General features: G+C 32.1%; 1 protein-coding gene across 27 annotated transcripts in view; it reads right to left on the bottom strand.

Moving 5' to 3' along the window:
• heph (polypyrimidine tract-binding protein 1 heph) overlaps window positions 1-18,945 on the bottom strand; it is a 757,797-nt gene that overhangs the window by 291,043 nt on the left and 447,809 nt on the right. For 2 of the 27 annotated variants that reach the window (XM_073961245.1, XM_073961217.1), the window contains exons 1-2: window positions 15,706-15,913; window positions 6,649-7,812 (exon numbers count right to left, since the gene is read on the bottom strand). The exons of 20 other annotated variants lie outside the window; for them this stretch is intronic. In XM_073961245.1, coding sequence (XP_073817346.1) covers window positions 6,649-7,812; window positions 15,706-15,708 — 1,167 coding nt within the window. In that variant the 5' untranslated portion in view covers window positions 15,709-15,913. Of the gene's footprint in view, window positions 1-6,648; window positions 7,813-15,705; window positions 17,219-18,945 lie in introns of those variants that run through there. 5 more of the 27 variants (XM_073961218.1, XM_073961221.1, XM_073961220.1 and 2 more) reach the window with 5 other exon arrangements.

Raw genomic sequence — 18,945 nt, 5'->3', positions numbered from 1 at the left:
ACGTGACATTTATACCAAAGTTATGTGGAAATCAAAAATTTCAGTAACCGGTTTTCTGGGCTGACGATAGTTTTTGTTAAAATTCTATATTATGATTGTTCCTACCATTGGTATTGTCAATGATTTTTACAATATTGAGGAATTTGGTAAGTTGTTTTTGTTTTGTATGTTTGGAGCAAAATATGGTATTTTTGGATTTGCAATCGCAATGCTTGAACAAAACAAATGAATTGTTGGAAAAAACTAGATATTGTTGTTCCAACAAAAGCGAAAAATATTTTTTCTCTGCGTATAGAGAAAATTGGTATTTTAATAATATAAAACATATATTATTTCTACAACTAGATATTTTGTGCCAGTCAACATAATATTGGTCAAGGCAACAATATGTATTTTTAGTTATTACAACATCCTACTTTGTTTTCACTATATATTCGCTCAGGTCATATTTCTCAGTAGAAGTAAAAAACACAAAATTTTTTTTCTCTGTGCAAGAAATATTTTTGTCACCTTTACTAGTAATTTGGGATCGAAGGACCATTTGTACAACACAAACAATAAGAAAATTGTCATAGGGTTAATTGATTTCATCACAAAGTGGGTCCCCCCGCAGGAGAATAGAAAAATTTCACGTAAAACAAAATATTATCTTAAAAAAATATATTTGTGAGAGAAAAATATAATACCTTAATTATTTCAAAATATATATATTATTCCTCCAACCATATATTTTGTTGGAGCCAACATACTATTGGTTTAGGCAACAATATGAATTTTTACGTATTAAAAATATTGTACTCTGCTCTCACTTTATGTTTCATCTGGCCATATTCCTCAGTGAGGGTTTTTTGCTTGTTAGGAAAACAATAAAGCCTTGGGCGATTTATTGTTTATTTTGTATACATGGTCCTTCGATTTCAATTACTACTTACTACACAGAAGGCAAAAACATTTTGCTTAAATACTCATTCAACTTAAAAATATATTAAGCAATACGCTTTCAAGAATGAACAATTCTTTCTCCAAAAAATTAAAAGTTGTATTATTTAAAATTATATGTTGTTCCTGCAACCATACATTTTGTATCAGTACAATAATATTGGTTAAGGCAACAATGTGTATTTTAACTTGTTTAGAATATTTTAATTTGCTCTCAATATAGGTTTGCTTTGGCCACATTGCTCTGCTCATCTGTAGAGATCGAAGGTCCAGCATGTGAGAGTCTTGGAAGCTATTATTTGTCTGCATGTTATTAGATGATTTATAATGGGTGTATTTTTTTTATCAATTAGATTCAGTTCAAAAATGATGAAACAGATACTGATCTGTTACGACTTCATATGATCTCATATAAAACAGAACAGTGAAATCATTGCTTCACATGGAATTACTTCCATTTAATTTCATGAAAAAATATTGAATTGAATTTCAAAACATGGTCCTTCGACCGCAACCTCTAATACAGATGACAGTAACATATCCATTAAAAAAACTTTTAGCATGAAAAATATATTTAGGAGCTCTTCTTAAAATACAAAAATATGGAGTCTCAATGCCCTGGGTGATGCGAAGGCAAAATAAATGGTCCTTCGACCTTAAAATAGAAATAATTGCTCATCGCAGTTGACATTTGGACAGATGCTTTCGCATGGACCTCGAGGATGTGAAGAGATTGATAATATTATATATTTAAATTTAATTAAAGAAATGGTATTTCGATCTAGACTCATCGACATAAAATCGAATTCCTAGATATGGTCCTTCGGCCACTAATACCATTACATGTGGCAGTTAAATTGAATTCCTAGATAGGGTCCTTCGACCCCAAATACCATTACATGTGACAGAAAAATATCGCCTAATACCCGTGGATTCAAATGGTCCTGGGTGATGCGAAGGCAGTGACAACAGCATAACAGTAATGAGTTGTGATATATATCCCCTGATGGTCAAGCCATTGCTGCATACGCAATTAGAAGCTGAACACAAAACCACCACCATTAGCACAGTCTATACATTCGGACACTAAGTCCACCTTATTGTTATGTTTGTTGTCAAAAACATTATTGTGATTTAAAATACAATGAAACTCAAATCACAATAATTTAAAATCGATTATGTTTGTTGTCAAAAGTTGTTAACAGAAGTCTGAATGACCGACTTTCTGTAGGCCTTGACCATTAGTTTTACACACAAGCTGCGTAAGCGCAAGTAACACAAATGCCTATGCACGCGTGCATAGGATTCAATGTCGCTTTTTCTCTGCTGGCCAAAAATGGTGTATAATATGAAATGGTCCTTAGACGTTTCTTCATTTCAATATAAGTAATAAATGTTGGATTTTCTACGGCCATAAAAAGTAACAAGAAAGCCATAAATATCCGTTAGAAGATTAAAATTAAATAAAATATTAAAATCGAATTATAGGAAGGATCCCTCTACTTGGAATTCCATCAGGATTGGTCTCAAGGATGAAGACAATGGTAGTAGTATACCCTAAAAAGGCGGCATTCAAATTAATTAATGCATTATCCACATTCTTAATGCACAAAATCAAACTGCATTTATACTGCATTTAGGTATTTCAATATGGCAATACTGTAAAAGGGAGCCATGAATATGCTCTGAGATACAAGGAGTGGATACTGCAGTGCAAATGATAATGCAGTGCAAACAAAAAATTGCAGTGCAAACAACAACAAAATACATGTTAACCAGCAATCAGCTGTTTCGTAAATGCAGAATTTGTCGTCTGTCAGGGTAAAAGTAAATGCAGATTTTAATGCATATTAACACTGCAGTCTGTCTAGGGTATTAAAATTGAATTAGGTGAACGATATTTCGACCTTGATTCCATTAAAATTGACATCGAAGATACAGACACTGGCAATAATAAAATTGAATATTAATAGTGAATTAGGGGAATGGCCCTTTGACCTTGATTAAATCAAGTTTGCCCTCGAGGATGCGACAACATTAGTAATATCAAAACTAAATATTCAACTTTAAATTAAAGAAAATAAATGGTCCTTCGTTTTTGATTCGTCAAGATTGTTCACGAGATTTCAAAGACACTGGTAATGTCAAAATTAAATATTAAAATTTGAATTAAAGAAATGGTCCTTCTTCGCTTAGTAACCGTTTAGATTTTTTTTGTGAAATACAGAGTCAAATTGTAAGAAAATTGTCCTCCGACACAATCATTATTAAAATGTTCTTTCTTTCTTTACAAGAATTCTACAAGCTTCAGAGATAGAACATTTAGATTGGGCAAATTTTTAGTATCGTAGTCCTCTAGGTGGGAATGTTTTCTCTGAGATATGCCAAATTACACTGTGCAACAAAATTCAATTTTGTTCAAAATGATGGGAAAATCCGAGTACATTATGAAAGTAGAGCTAAAAATATGAGACACGTGCATCGGCGTTTTTAAAGTTTAGGCGGGGCAAGTTCCGCCCATTTTTAATTTCTTCGAAATATTCGAATTAAGATATCTTAGAATCCTTGCATTTTAGGTATATAGTGTCTTCGGCAACTTTACTCAGGAGGGTGTGGGGAATATTTCTGATAAAATTTTTAACACTCATGCGGTTCATCAAAGGGGTCTTTTTTGTCCTTTTTTTGAAAATCTTTCAAAAACTCATTAAAAATGTGATCGTATCAAATCCAAATATTCTACAAAATTGTTCGCCATAAAATTTTACTATAGGTCTCAGAGTACACCAAATCTGTAACTCTTGTCTAATCGCCAGGAATCTCCAAAAATGAAAAACACGTTTTAGGGTTAAAGTCGGACTTCATCTGAGTTTATTCAAAATTGTCCCACAAAACATAATTTTAGAGAGATGATGTCAGAGACAAAAATATTCTTCATCAAATTTCACTATGGGTCACCAAAGAAACAAAATGTCTATTTACATTATATAGCATGAAAATATCAGTATCAATTTTGCTGAAAAAACATGAAAATATTTCCCAATTTTTTTTTTTATGAAAAATGTTTCCTTCTTTTTTCGAGTTGATACATGGAAGTAATACAAAACTTGGTTAAAGGTGAAAAGTGTCAAAGGATGAAAAATTCTACACAAAATTTCATTATGAGTTTCAAAATAAACCATATATCTATGTATACTATTTCCTTAAAAAATTAGATTACAAATTTATATGTATTAGGATGAAATTATATGTTTTAATTTTGGACTGTTAATTTTACATTATTCCATACTGGATCAAAATCTAGCAAAATCCTTTACTGTTTGGGAATATTGTTAAAGAAAGAAATGTTCCAAAAGAAATTTCATTGTGAGTCTCTGAATAAAAGAAATCTGTAACCATAACGTATAACATTCTTAGCAGCCCTTGTTTTTAGTGTAGGGTTTAGGGCCGTATTTTACAATTTTTAACCAGATTGTGGTTGTGATTAAAAATATAAATATCTTATTGATGGTGTTTCGTTATAAATTCATACAGAAGATGTTGTGTGTTCAATTTAAATAGCTTTAAAAACATTTGAGGTGAATATATATTTGAAAAATATAGAAAACCCAGATCGGACCTGCCAAAAATGGGTATTTTTAATACTTTTAACTTAAATTACGTATTTACGATAAGCCATTGGTTGCTTATATTGTATGTGAAAATACAGTAGAGGTCTACGGCTATGGTCCAGTAAAAATATAGGTGGGCGGAACTTGCCCCGCTTATTTTGGTTACTTTCCGACGTAAACTTTAAAAACGCCGATACACGTGTCTCATATTTTTAGCTCTACTTTCATAATCTACTCGATTTTCCTTGTCATTTTTTTTGTTGTCGCACAGTGCTATAAGAGGAAAAACAGAATCACAATTGAATTCTGTTGCTATTGACAAAGTGACAATTTTATTCGTATTTCAGTCAGATGAATGTCCAAAGAATTTTCCTTTTCCCTTAAAATGTTTTTTGTTCGTTATGGAGTGAAATGTGGAAAATAAAATTGAGATTATATTCAATAAAATTGAAATTATATCCTTCCACCGACTAATTATTCATTTGATTTATAATTGGTAACAATCCTAACTGTAAAAGAAAGCATTGAAAAAGATTGAGCAACATCTTCACGAGATTAATTTTCTTTCTTTTTAGATAGCAAACTAGTTTTTGATTTTCAATTTTAATCTTAGAGCTATTTTGAAAAAAAAAAACCATAAAGATATGAATATTTTCGAAAAGGTGACATAATAAATGTACCACAAAAATGTTTATTGAAGTCAACGTGGACGCCATGGGTTTGGATTAATTGATATTCAGTAATATTATGACGCTTTTAAAATTTTTGAAAAACAATTGATCCTTAATTAATTTAATTAAGAACTTTAAACGTTTATTGGTCGCCCTGTTAATAAATGGTCCTTCGTTTTTTGAATACAGGGCGACATTGTAGATATATCTTGTATTAAATCATTTGTAATGTCTCATAAAATGGTGTACTGAGGGTGATGAACTCTTTGGTCTAAATTTATGGTGATGATCTTTAGAAATTAAAATAGACAAATGGTCAAAATGACCATTCTCCTCTCGATAAATTATACGAATTGAAAAAATGTTGATGAGAGAATGTTCGATTGCACGTTTCCACTGAAGATCAGCCTATAGATCAGCGTCGCCCAAGAGAATTCCTTCAAACTAAAGCAAGGGTTTATGTATAGGTGAATAAACAACAACCAAATGATGTTTATCATGCGTTTTTGCACACTTACACTGTGAATGGGAGAGAATAGTAAATGCAAAACAACTCAGTGGGCGCCCTCAGTATAGAGATGGGCGGCCCTGCTATAGATCAATGATGAACGCGAAGAGAGCATTTGTATGGTGAATCGTACAAAAACGTAAATGCGAGTGCTCATCTTGTTCATCTATGCTATAGATCAACGTTACAGGGTGATTAATATAATAATTAATCTATTTCTTAACAAATATGATTACCCTGTTTCACGTGGTCCTTCAATTCAAATACAGGGTGATATTAAAACTATTTGTTTTACAATTAACAACAATTATTTTAAAATATTGACATAAAAGAATATTTTTTTTTTTTTTTAATTTTTAACACAGTTTGAAGAGTTACTGGAAAATCAAGAAGATACAACAACTCTACACAACATTCTAAAACACAGATAAGCAGAACATTTGGAGAGAAAGAGAGAGAGGGAAATAGCTTTTTTAACATTCAACAGCAAGAGCTACTAACTTCGATTATATTACAAAACTACACACTAAAGAAATAGATATCGTAAAAATAAATTCCGATCTCTGCGGATTTTTTTTAGTACATGAAATAGGTGATATTTCAAGGCCACAGAGAAAGACAAAGAGAGATACAAAGAGGCTACAACAGATTGTTTAGTTTAGTATAAAAAACAAAAAGTACACACTGAAAGAAAATATTACAACAAAAAGAAAACACAAATACAACAATGATTTAGGGGAAGGAATGGGGATGGTGTTTGTTGCAGCTTAATATACGGAACGGGATTCAGGGGGGTTAATGTTGTTAGTTTTTTTATGGATGCAGGAGTTACACAAAGTTAGACGACACATTGTTGTTGTTATTTTTTTTCTATAATTAATTGTTGTTGTGAGTTCTTCTAGACGTACAAGTAGACACAAACCTTTTTAGGAGAAGATAGATGCAATGAAGATGGCGATGACATAGAACAATCAGAAGAAGCAGAACTGCAGCGACTTGATGTAGAAGAGGACGACGACGACATGGATGATGCCTGACTGGAATTGAGTGGTAACGGCGAGGTGGCCAATAAAAGTTTTGATGTTTTATTTGCCAATTCAATTGTGGGACAGCCCGGAGCACTGCCCAGCAAACCAGCACCTGGACGCATACCAACAAAACCAGCAATACCCGTTGTAGATGATAATGCCGCCGTTGCTGTTGGAGGTGTTGCAGTCATATAGTTGGCGGCCCAATAGTCAGAACCATTCAGTAGAAGACCCTGGCCGGTGGGTGCACCACCCAAAAGACCAGCACCTCCATGATTTTGTGGGGTCGGCATAACAACGGAATTGGTGGCATTGGCTATGGCCATGGCGGCGGCGGCCATGCCACTTGCGGTCGAGCCAACAACAGCCGTACCGCCGCCGGCACCCAAATATGCACCGGTCGCCGCAGTTGCTGCTGATGGAGAAGAACTAGTTGCAGATAGACTAATGTTATTATTTACATTATTGGTGGTGGATGGAGTTGTGGTTGCTGTAGACGTTGTTGAGTTGTTGTTGTTGGGTGTTGTACCGGCCATATTTGCCGCAAACATGGCGGCCGCCACCGCAGCCGAACCATTACAGGCTGGTATTATGGTCAAGGGAGTACCGGCTGATGAGGCAAAAAATGCTTGTGGTGGTTGTTGTTGCTGCTGTTGATGTAAATGTTGCTGTTGTTGCTGCTGCTGTTGGCTTTGATGCGACAGAGTGGCACCAAATTTGGTGGGTGTTGTGGGACTAGTCACATTATTTACTTGTAATTGCATATAGGTTTGTAACATTTGCATTTGCTGTTGTTGTTGGGCAGCCAATGACTGTTGTTGTTGCTGTTGCTGCTGTTGGGCATAGTGTAGCTGTTGCTGCAATTGATACTGATGCTGCTGGTGTTGTTGATGCTGCTGTTGTTGTTGCTGATGCTGCTGTTGTTGTTGCAACATGGTGGCGGCCGCAGCAGCGGCGGCAACAGCACTGGCTGGATAGCCAGGCGAATAAGTGGGTGGCTGCATATGCAACTGATGCGGGTGTCCGGCTGTGGGTGCTGCCTGTAGCAACTGCATTTGCTGTTTGTGGTTTTTAATTTTTGTTTAGTATTTTTTTAGTAGTTGTTGGTTTTTTTGTTTGGTGTTTTCTTGGTTAGAAAAACAAATAGTTAAGTTTATGAAGAGAGTACATAAGGAGAAGGAGAAGAAGAAAAACCAAACCCAAAACGAGTACAGCTCAAATACATAAAAAATTAATGAAAAACGAAGGTAGGAAAAATAACAAAAATGTTTGAAATATTTAATAAATTTTAATTTCCAAGAAAAACAATAAATTTTTGTGAAAATTTAATTAAAAAATAAATGTATAAAATTAGAAATTTATTTTTATAAATATACAATTCTTATTGTTTTCTTTTGTTGGTGATGTTTAAACAAAACGTTAACCTAGAGTACTTTTAATGAAGAAAATATTCCAAAAGAAATTATGTGGCCGTTAATAAGTAAATACAAAATAGTAGTTGAAAGATTTGTTTATTTATATTTTATTATTATTATTTAACAAGAAAATATCAACACAAGAATAAGAACAAGATGAAGAATTAGATGAAGAGGTAGGCAGGTAGGTAACAGTGCCATAGATTGAAAAACCCATTGCTATTATAGAGAGGGAGAGAGACGGTCCAGTAGTTTTTACTTTATGATATTAACAAAGAAAATGTGTCCTGATTTTATTGACAGAATAAGAAAAACCTTAGAGAGAGTGAGAAAGAGCGCTCGAGTTAAGATGTAAACAAATTGGTGATAAATAAATGCCAGAATATAAAGAAGCAAAAAGGACCATACAAAGAAGTTTGTTTTGTAGTTTTGAAATTTTTTGCAAGAAATTGTAAAATGAAAAGTACAGAGTTGCAGTGGTAGTTGTAATAGTAGCAGCAAGAAGTAGTCATAGCATATTATAGATGAAAGTTTGTTCTTATAATTTTTTATAGTTTAACTTTTTTGCTACCAACAAGTTGTAAAGATAATAAGAGAAGTTTACAGAAAGTAGTTTGCTTTTTTTCTAAATTCTTGAATAATTTCTTGTTTCCTTTCCATAAAATAACAAATCTAAAACTTTATGAAAATATTTTAAATTGTAAAATAGTTTAGAAAATACTTTTTAACGTGGCAGTATATTATTGGAACATTTCATTAGAAAGAAGGAAGTTGTAGACACTATTATCACACCTCCATTATCATTCTGGGGAATTTATGGTAATTGGCTCTTTATCTTTTTGAGTAAACTAATGCTGTAAGTGATAAGAAATTAATTCAGAAAAAAATACCACTGAATAAATTAATGGGATTATCACATTTACAGGGGGTATAAATGCTGATGTTTGACAAACTGAATAATTAACAGAGTATCCTAGACGAATTTGAGGTCATGTTTGAAATAAAAATTATTTTTTGGGAATATTTTGTTAAATTATCTGAAATGCATGCATATGTATGTATGTGTGTTGGAGAATTTCTATGAAGATTCATTTTAATTGAATTAATTTGAAAATTTTGTCTGTTAGGTCGAAGATGAGATGGAGTTGAGCTGAACGATCGAGGTTTTTTTTTTTTTTAAATTAAATTTACTTGAATTAAATTTACTTGAATTAAATTTACCAATATGTTGCATCAAAATCAGTGAATAATAGTTGGCGGGCCAAACAGTCAAAAGTATTCAGGAGAACTATACATTTTATGTGGCATTTTTAGTATATTGAACAATCGATTCGAAGTTTTCTTTTCAATAAAACCCAGAAAGTGTAGAATATAATTTACGTCAGTCATTTTTCATTTATTTATTATATATATTATCAATTTATACATTGGAAAATATATACCTCAGCGCCTCAAAGGCATTATTGAGGTAGGTTATCTCGAAATACAATTGAAATGTGCAAATTACATGTGCAATATTTCTGAAATTTTTCCTCATTTCATATCTTTCAATTTCAACATGTTTGCTAACATATTCCGCCTAAAAATCTATTTTCATATCACAGTTAACAGCTGTTAGCCGTTTATAAATGGTAAAAATTTAGTACGTCAACTACTCAGCATATTATTGGACATTTGAGCTGTTCCAAAAACCTCCACGTCCCTCGCACCATATTTTTTCCTTGCCGTTTAGCTATGCATATACATATTATCATACAACTTGTAATTTATATATTTCCTATTCAGACTTAGTACAGAAAAAAAAAATTGGACAAGCTTTAAAACCCAGTATCGTAATTACTTTGAAAATTCCGCCTAAAAGTAGGCTTTTGAATTTGTTTTCTTTTGGCAACTTCTCTAATAATGTTTAAATTGAAACATAGATGGCAAAACTTTGAAAACTAGATATTTTTTTTTTAATTTTCCGTTACCTATAGGACAAATTTTAGCATTAAGCTAAGTGGTATCACCGTTAAAAATATGGGGTTGTGGCAACCAAAATGTATATGTCCGTTCCAGAACAAGGGTCTGTTATTCATACATTTGAAATATAGATGGTGTTATAAATTATAAACTTGGTTGGAAAAAATCAAGCGGCCGCAAACTCCGTAATAGCGTACCATAATACGACCAAGAGATGAATACTGCTCAGATGGACAAGAAAATGTTGACCAGAATAATGAGAATATAACAACAAAACGACTAAAGTTAGCAAAACATGTCGTTACAAAACTGTATGAGTCAGCTTTAGTCCTATATAGTTCATCTTACGTATATTTCACGAACGAAGCAGTTCATTTGAACGATTCACTAAAAGAGCATTCATTATTAAAATATAAATTGGAACTAGTTCATTTAAATGATCAAAAAAGTACAAATGTAATCATTCGTCGAAAACATGGGTACGAAAAACTATATTCTAACCGAAACCAACCACCATTTGTTGTTTGACGACCACAAGTCGACAATTTATACCGCTTTATACGGTCAATGCCATCCCAATCGAGTTCACAGGAAAGATAGATGAGGCTAATGACACCTTTTATTTCTCAGCACCATCTCTTAACGACATACTGAGAATTTCCGCAAGTAAAATTACCTAAGGTAAATCGCGACCTGATGATATTAATTTACAAAATGGACTATAGATTCAGTCAGATTGACGGTAATTGGAGTAATCTTAGACAATTTTGTGGAACAATATAAGTAAACAGTAAAGTCGTTTATGTTCCATCTGGCCCTAATATTAAATATTGCAAAAACCTTTCTCATTTCATCTATTTTCTAAAGTGAATACAAAATCCAGAATCAGTCAAATGTTTGCCTAAAAATATACGCAGTTTAGAAAGGACTAATGGACTAATGAAGTTTTCAAAATAAATATACTTATGTTCTGTTTCTCTAAGACGATTCGAATACAAATTCGTTGGAATTACTACCAAACTTCTGTTTCTTGACAAATATTTGAATTCTTTTTATTTTCAACCCAACAAACATTTCCTACGGCAAGAGGATTTTGGTAGTAATTCGAACGAATTTGAATACGAATCGTCTTATGGAAACATGCTATAAATACATTTTAAACAATGCATACCCCTCTAGAAGATAATTCAAAAGACCATTCAAACTAAATTTCTTGATCCAAAGTTCAACAGATTCGAATGAAATAGTCAATTTTAATTAACAGACCATAAGCCATATAGTAGAATAGTAAATAAAGGTCCATAACAGATGGTGTCTTACGACTCGGCCATAATAGCGTTCATTGAGAGCACGTACGCTCTCTCTTGCCTATTGCTGCTTTAAAAACCAGTATCGAAATTATGTACTCTAAAAATTCAGCCTAACAGTAGGCTTTTGAATTTGTTTTCCTTTGGCAACTTCTCTAATAATGTTTAAATTGAAACATAGATGGCGAAACTTTGAAAATTAGATGGCGATATAGTACATCAGGGAATATTTGCAATTTTTTCCAAATATCGTTGTAGTCGAATTGTGAAACACCGACAGTAAGAGTTTCATTCTAACATTCAAAAAAATTATACTAATACCATCCCAGAAGGGACTAAGGAGACTTCTCTCATATCAATGATCCATATTTGCTCATTATCGTCAAGTCCGAACAAAGAAGATTATTCAAAAGACCACTCACACTAAATTTCTCGATCCAAAGTTCAACAGATTTGAATGAAATCGTCAATTTTAAATGACAGACTATCAAATTAAATTTGATCTAGAGATATAGATGGCGTTAAGCCATGTAGTAAAATAGTAAATAAAGGGCCATAACAGCTGGTGTCTTACGACTCGGCCATAAAAAGTAGGCCCATAATATTGCTCGAATATAAATAAGAGAAGTATTCCTTGACTCTTCGGGGATGTTTCGATAAATATGTTTAAAAAAATGCAATAATTTTTTTAGTAACTGGTAATGCATGAGGATAATTGTTTCAGATTACTTTGTAATCTAGCTATGGTCAACCATTTGTCTGTCCATCATTGGTGAAATCCCTCTAATAGTAATGATATATTTCAAAAATAGGTGGCATTAAAGCAGAACGTTAGTTGTAGTATTATTTAAATTCCGCTTACAGATTTGGTTAAACGTTTGTGTTTTACTAACAACAATTATCTAAATATTGAATTATAGATGGCGTCCTATAACAATAGTCAAATTGTAAGATTTTTTCCTCTTTTTCTAGGGCGAACGTGTTATTCTGAAATTGACCAGCCGCTTAAGTTTAGTTCGTTGTTTCTTTATTTGAAAAACCACACAACATCATAAAAAAGGATATTTATTTTATATTTGGCCTAAAGATATATCCAATAAATTGTCTTCCACAGTCTATTTTTTCGCTATAATGTTGTATTTGAAATATAGATGGCGACACATGTCGTATTGCCCCAAAAATTTGATGCCCAGTTAGTCGTTTAGCACCTAAATCTTTTATAAATTGGTGTATTCGGCTATACAGATACATACAAAAAACATGAAAAATTTTCTAATGTTTGAATACTTTAGCATATTTTTGAAAAAAATTATTCGTGAAATTTTTTCGTTTACGAATTTATTTTAAAACAAGTAAGAACGGCGTTAAGTTCGGCCAGACCGAACTTGTTATAACCTCCACAACGAGTTGTATTGAAGTAAAATGGAAAAAATTGTTTCCTCTCGTTTATGAAGAAGACTAACAGCCGGTTTCTGTAAGTCGAAAGAAGAAAGTGTGCGAAAGAAACACGTCCAAACTCTTGTGCGTTTTTCAAATTTGTTTTTTTTTTTTTGTTTTGAAGCAAAAGCAAAGGTAAAATTATTTCGAAAACTAAAGTTCGGGCGTGTTTAATTCGCACACATTCTTCTTTCGACATACAGAAACTGGCTGTAAATCCCAAATTTCAGGAAGTTTGGTAAAACTAACCTTCAAAATACCGAAATTAGGGAGCTAAAGTTCATGGGGGCTACATCAAAACGTCGATCTATACCTACAAATTTCTGGCGGATATTTCGGTAAAACCTTCAAAATACCGAAAATGAAGATGTACGCTTCTATGGGGGGTATATGAACCTGTGAACCTATACCGATAATTCTAACCCCATAGAACACTAAATAACAAATGTCAGTCTTTCGGTGGTATATTGACGTCATAACCTTCAGAATTACGAAAATTGGGAGGTACCGTTCTATGGGGGCTATATGAAGGCGTGGACATATGCCGACAAATTTCATATAGAACGTTTAATACCCCCAGTGAATACCTAATACCAAATTTCAGCCATTTCGGTTGCTACAACTTTCAAAATACAGAAAATCGGGGCTATATGAAGACGTGGACCTATACCGACCAATTTCTGGGTGAAAGTTTTATACCCCCAACGAAGACTAAGTACCAAATTTCAGCCATTTCGGTAGAACATTCAGGCCATAACCTTCAAAATACCGGAAATAGGGAGGTACCGTTCTATAGGGGCTATACTAAGGCGTGGACCTATACCGACAAATTTCATATGGAACGTTTAATATCCCCAGTGAATGCCTAATACCAAATTTCAGCCATTTCGGTGGAATATTGAGGCCACAACCTTCAAAATACCAGAAATTGAAAGGTCCCGTTGTATGGGGGCTATACCGACAAATTTCTCGGAAAAAGTTTTATACCCCCTAACGAAGACTAAGTACCAAATTTCAGCCATTTCGGTGTTATAATGAGGCTAAAATCTTCAAAATACACCGAAAATCGGGCGGTACCGTTCTATGGGGGCTATATGAAGGTGTGGACATATGCCGACAAATTTCATATGGAACGCTAAATACCCCAAATGAAGACCAAATACCACATTTTAAAAATTTCGGTGGAATATTGAGGCCACAAAATTCCTCAAATCGGGAGGTACCGTTCTATGGGGGCTATTTAAAGGCGTGGACCTATACCGACAAATTTCTGGGGGAAAGTTTTATACCCCCAACGAAGACTAAATACCAAATTTCAGCCATTTCGGTGGTATAATGAGGCTAAAACCTTCAAAATACCGAAAATCGGGTGGTACCGTTCTATGGGGGTTATATCAAAACGTGGACCGATATAGCCCATTTACAATACCAAACATCCTAGGAGTAATAGAAACTTCTATACCAAATTACAAAGATATATTTAAAAAATTGCGAGCTGTATCTTGATTTCAACAGACGGACGGACAGACGGACATGGTTATATCGACTTAGAATTTTACCCTGATCAAGAATATATATACTTTATAAGGTCTCCGATGAATATTTTGATGTCAAATGAATGACAAATTTAATTATACTCTCCATTTTATGTTGGAGGGTATAAACCACAGCTCAAAACCTCGCCTCGAGATATGCTCAGAAGCATGTTCTGAGACAACCTGTACTATTATTATACTATTCCAAATATAGATGGCGTAACAGCACAATTTACTAATAATCTCTTTATTTCTAAGATGTATGTTGAAAAAACAACCATTTATCTATATAGGTTTCTCTATATCGTACCATTTTTTTTCTTTATACAGAAGTTAGACTGTACATAGAACATGTTGTACTGTTTTATTTCATTGACATATATTTAACCCTCCGTCATGCACATGTTCCGATAGTCACGTACGTAGCGCATGTATCTGGCCAGATACAGTATGTATTTCAGTACATTTATACGAAAAATATGCTATTTTAGTGATAATATTATATTCTTGTATTGTTATCACGCCAGGCAGATATATATTTTCACTTTTTTTGTTCTTAGTACAAGCTTAACCCGTGTAAAAAATATGAGAAATAAAACAAGAAAAAATGTATTTTTGTGTTTACTCGTAATGTCAAAAAAAAATAACAAGAATTGGTACAAAGTTCATTTCAATTAAATTTAGTAGTTATAAAGTAAGTTTTAATTACTTCTTGATTAAAAAAGTATCACAAAGCTTCAGGTATGCACCTAAAACATGTATAATCTGATTTCGAATGTTGTAGGCATACCGGATTGGAGCAAAATGTGTGTGTATCTGGTCAGATACATGCGCTACGTATACGATGTATAGATGAAAAAATCTACATAAATTTAGATTGTTGTTGTTTTTTTAAAGTGTTTTTTCATAAAACGATACCTTACAATATTTGTAGAGGGTACCTGGAGACTCAAGCCCCTAGCTAAATCAGAAATATATTTAAATCGCAGTTGAATTCGTAAAATATCTGGCCAGATACATGTGCATGACGGAGGGTTAAAATCGAATTTATATATTTAAATAAATTAGGGAAATTTGTAAATCAATCACACACTTTATTTCAAAAACTTGTTAGCATCTACACTTTACACTAAATGACTTTGTTCTCTACTCTCCCTTCTAAGAAATGTTCCAGTAAATATCTGCCAAGTAGTGGTCCCTAACTAATATATGCTCCTAACTCAATTGCATAATAGATTTTTTTCTTTTTGGATAGCTCCAATGAAATAAATAAAGCAAGACTATGAAATTCTTACCATTATAATCGTTTTGCCGGCAAAGGTGTTGTAGAAAAGCTGGAAGATGATGATTTAGCTTTTTTGGGATACAATTGAAACTGGTTTCAAGATGATGGTTGTTTGTTGCAGTAGCTGTAGATACTTTTGTTTTTTAAAATATCACCAAGGATTTGTATTTTTTGCTTTTTTTAAGTTTGATTTGTGACTTTGTTTAAACTTTGCTGACTTTAGTTTTAGTTTAATTTGCACGTTGTTGTTGTTGTTGTGATTGTTTGAAGATTGGTGGTATTTGTTTTAGGGAGTTTTTAAGGTCAGGATAGACAGGAAACAATGTGGTTCAAATTATGGAACTTTGTTGTTGTTGTTTTTGTTTGACTATGTCAAATGTAAGAGTGATAGCCAATGGATGTTTTGTGTGAATATAAAGTGAGATATGGAACAAATTGTTGCTTTTTATTTTGTTTTTGATTTACGCTTGATTACGTTTTTTTGATTATTTCGTTTTTAATAGTTTTTTTTTTTTTGGTTTGTTTTTTGATTTATTTTCTTTTAAGTTCTTTTGCTAAGTTAAAATTCTACAATAAAAGGTAAATGTTATGAAACACTGTGATTAGTTTGAGTTTGAGTTTTAAGTATTAAGAGAAATATTTATTTTCTGTTTTTCTGCTGCTAAAAAGGATTGTCAAAAAGGTTATTGATTGAGTTTTGAGTTTTTTTTTTTGTGCAATATAGACTTTTAAAAGTTCGGCTAGATATGCTTATGGTTTGCTAATAGATATATATTTAGATATACTATAGTAAAAGTTTTGATATATATGTTAGGTCTTAGTATATAAAGATGTTTGGTTGTGTGTATAACACTAAAATGTAGAAAGATTGTCCAAGAGATTGAGGGGGGTTTTAGCTGAGATTTTCAGATTTAGTTTAGTTTATGTGAAAAAGAAGGTAATCACTTTGGGGTTTCTTATTAAAAATGTAGAAATCTAGATTGTCCAGAGTGGGGGAGATTGGTTTCTGATTGTTGTTGTTTTTTTCTTGGCAGAGAAAATTGCCTTGAATAATTACTAAAATCACACAGAGATTGTTGCTATATAGTATATATATATATGATTGTAGATGATTGTTATAGAGTTGGGTTTTGTGATTCGTAATAGGGAATCGAAAAAATTTTAGAATTGAAAATTGCTATACTCTATATATGTTATATAATTATTATTATGATTATATTTAAAAGATGTATAATATATTCACGCTAATTTTGTATTGATTGTCAAAACGCGTACTCTTGAGTCAAATTTTATGTGGCAGCAATATATTGAAATTTCAAACAATTGCTAAACCTTTGACTGATTGTTTTTTTCTTACGTTATTAACTTTGCTATCCTTCGTTTTAGTTTTCTTTCTTTTTTTGCCTTAATTTACTTTCATTGAAGCTAATAACAATTGCGATTAAATTTTCTATAATTTTTAATACTTGTTGATTGATTGCACTACTTTTTGGTTTGTTTTTTTTTTTTCCTTTTGAATTCGGTTTTATTTTTTCGAATGAGAAATATTTCACAAAAGTCTTTTTGACTAACTATAAAGGACTAAAATGTTAGAATTACCGTTTTTTTCGTTTTTATATTTATTTATATATAAATATTTAAAAATATGTATGTATATGTATACTACAAATGTTGTGTCTTGTATATAATGTATATTTGTATAGAATTTTTGAATTTAACATCAATTGACTTGGTTTTACAATGACTTATTTTTTTTTTTTGGTTTTTCTTAAAGATTGCTAAAAATTGCCTGGGGATTGTTTTGGTTAGCTTTATTCTTGATTTCCTTTTTTGGCTTTAGTGTCTTAAGGTAAAACTTTTGTGAGGGGGGGGCGTTTAAAATTTGATATTCTTCTTAGTTTTAAAAACGCTCTCAACAACCTTTTTCAATTTCTTTGATAATTGCCTTTGTGAGGGATTTAATTATTTTTCTTTAATAATTTTTTTTATTAAAACTTATTTTGTATGTTTGTTTTTTATGTTTAACAACAACCTTGGTTTTTGGTTTTCTACTAATTCTTCCAGCTATAAATATATATTGCACACTCTTTGTTTAGTTTCTTTTGGCAAAATCTTAACTCGCTTTGCTTCTCTCTTAAAGGATTTTTAAAAAATTTCCTATATGTTTCTCTCGCTCTAATGGCCAAGCAACGATTTGTTAAAATGTTTTAAATTTTGATTTGTTTTTCGTTTAAATGTCGTTAATGATTTTTGTTTTGTTTTTTTAGAGGAAAGTGATTGGAAATTTTCTTTATAGGAGGAGTTTGGTTAAATTTGGATAAAGGATGTGGTGGTTTTGGACCAAAGGTTTTAATACCACTTTGAAGAAATATTTGCTTGCGTAGAAGTTACTCTGTTGAGTTGTTCTATAAGAAGTCAAGCAAAGAAAACATCATTTTGTATAATTTTGAAATAGTTATTTTTATAAAATATAACAAAGGGAAACATTTAAAATAAAAAAAGAAAATAAAAAATAAAGAAAACAAACTAAAAAAATTCAAGCAATCTAGAAAACTATAATTTTATGTTCCCTAATGCTTCCGGACCTGAGCATTCTACATATATATTTTTTATTTTCAAAAACTGTGCATGTTAAAATTAGTTTATTATTAAAATCCTAATATTAAGACATTCATATGCATATCATAAACTTGAAAACAAATCTTTAAACCGCTGAACCGCTGAATTTCGACTGCGATCTTCATCTAGTTAATGGGGTTAGTACAAAAATTTTTATTTTATATTTCGCCTTCAGATATGCTTAATAATTTGTCTATCTAAGGAATAATTTTCTCACGGTAATAATATGTCTGAAATATAGATGGCGTTCAGAGGATTGGCATTTGAACCTACCATATTTCCATTTCGATATTTTTAAGTATTCAAACTAAATAACATTTGACTCTACTACCCCTAAGAAATGTTCTAATAAATATCTGCCAAGTTGTGGTCGCTAAATAAATGATGCTGAAAACTCAATTGCATAATAGATTTGCGGATAGCTCCAATAAACTAAATAAAGCAAGACTGTGAAATTCTTGCCATTATGATCGTTTTGCCGGCAAAGGTGTTGTAGAAAAGCTTGCAGATGATAATTTTATCTTTTGGATGCAATTGAAACTGATTTCAAGATGGTTGGATTGGATTTGTTCTAGTAGGATATCAACTATCTTTGCACTACTAATGGATAGTTACATGTACATACTTTTAG

The sequence above is a fragment of the Musca autumnalis genome, unplaced genomic scaffold (assembly GCF_047663935.1).
Source record: "Musca autumnalis isolate F117 unplaced genomic scaffold, ASM4766393v1 scaffold_1, whole genome shotgun sequence".
In the NCBI taxonomy this organism is placed as follows: Eukaryota; Metazoa; Arthropoda; class Insecta; order Diptera; family Muscidae; genus Musca; species Musca autumnalis.
Note: the sequence above shows the minus strand (reverse complement) of the source record. Positions and strands in the feature narration are given on the sequence as shown.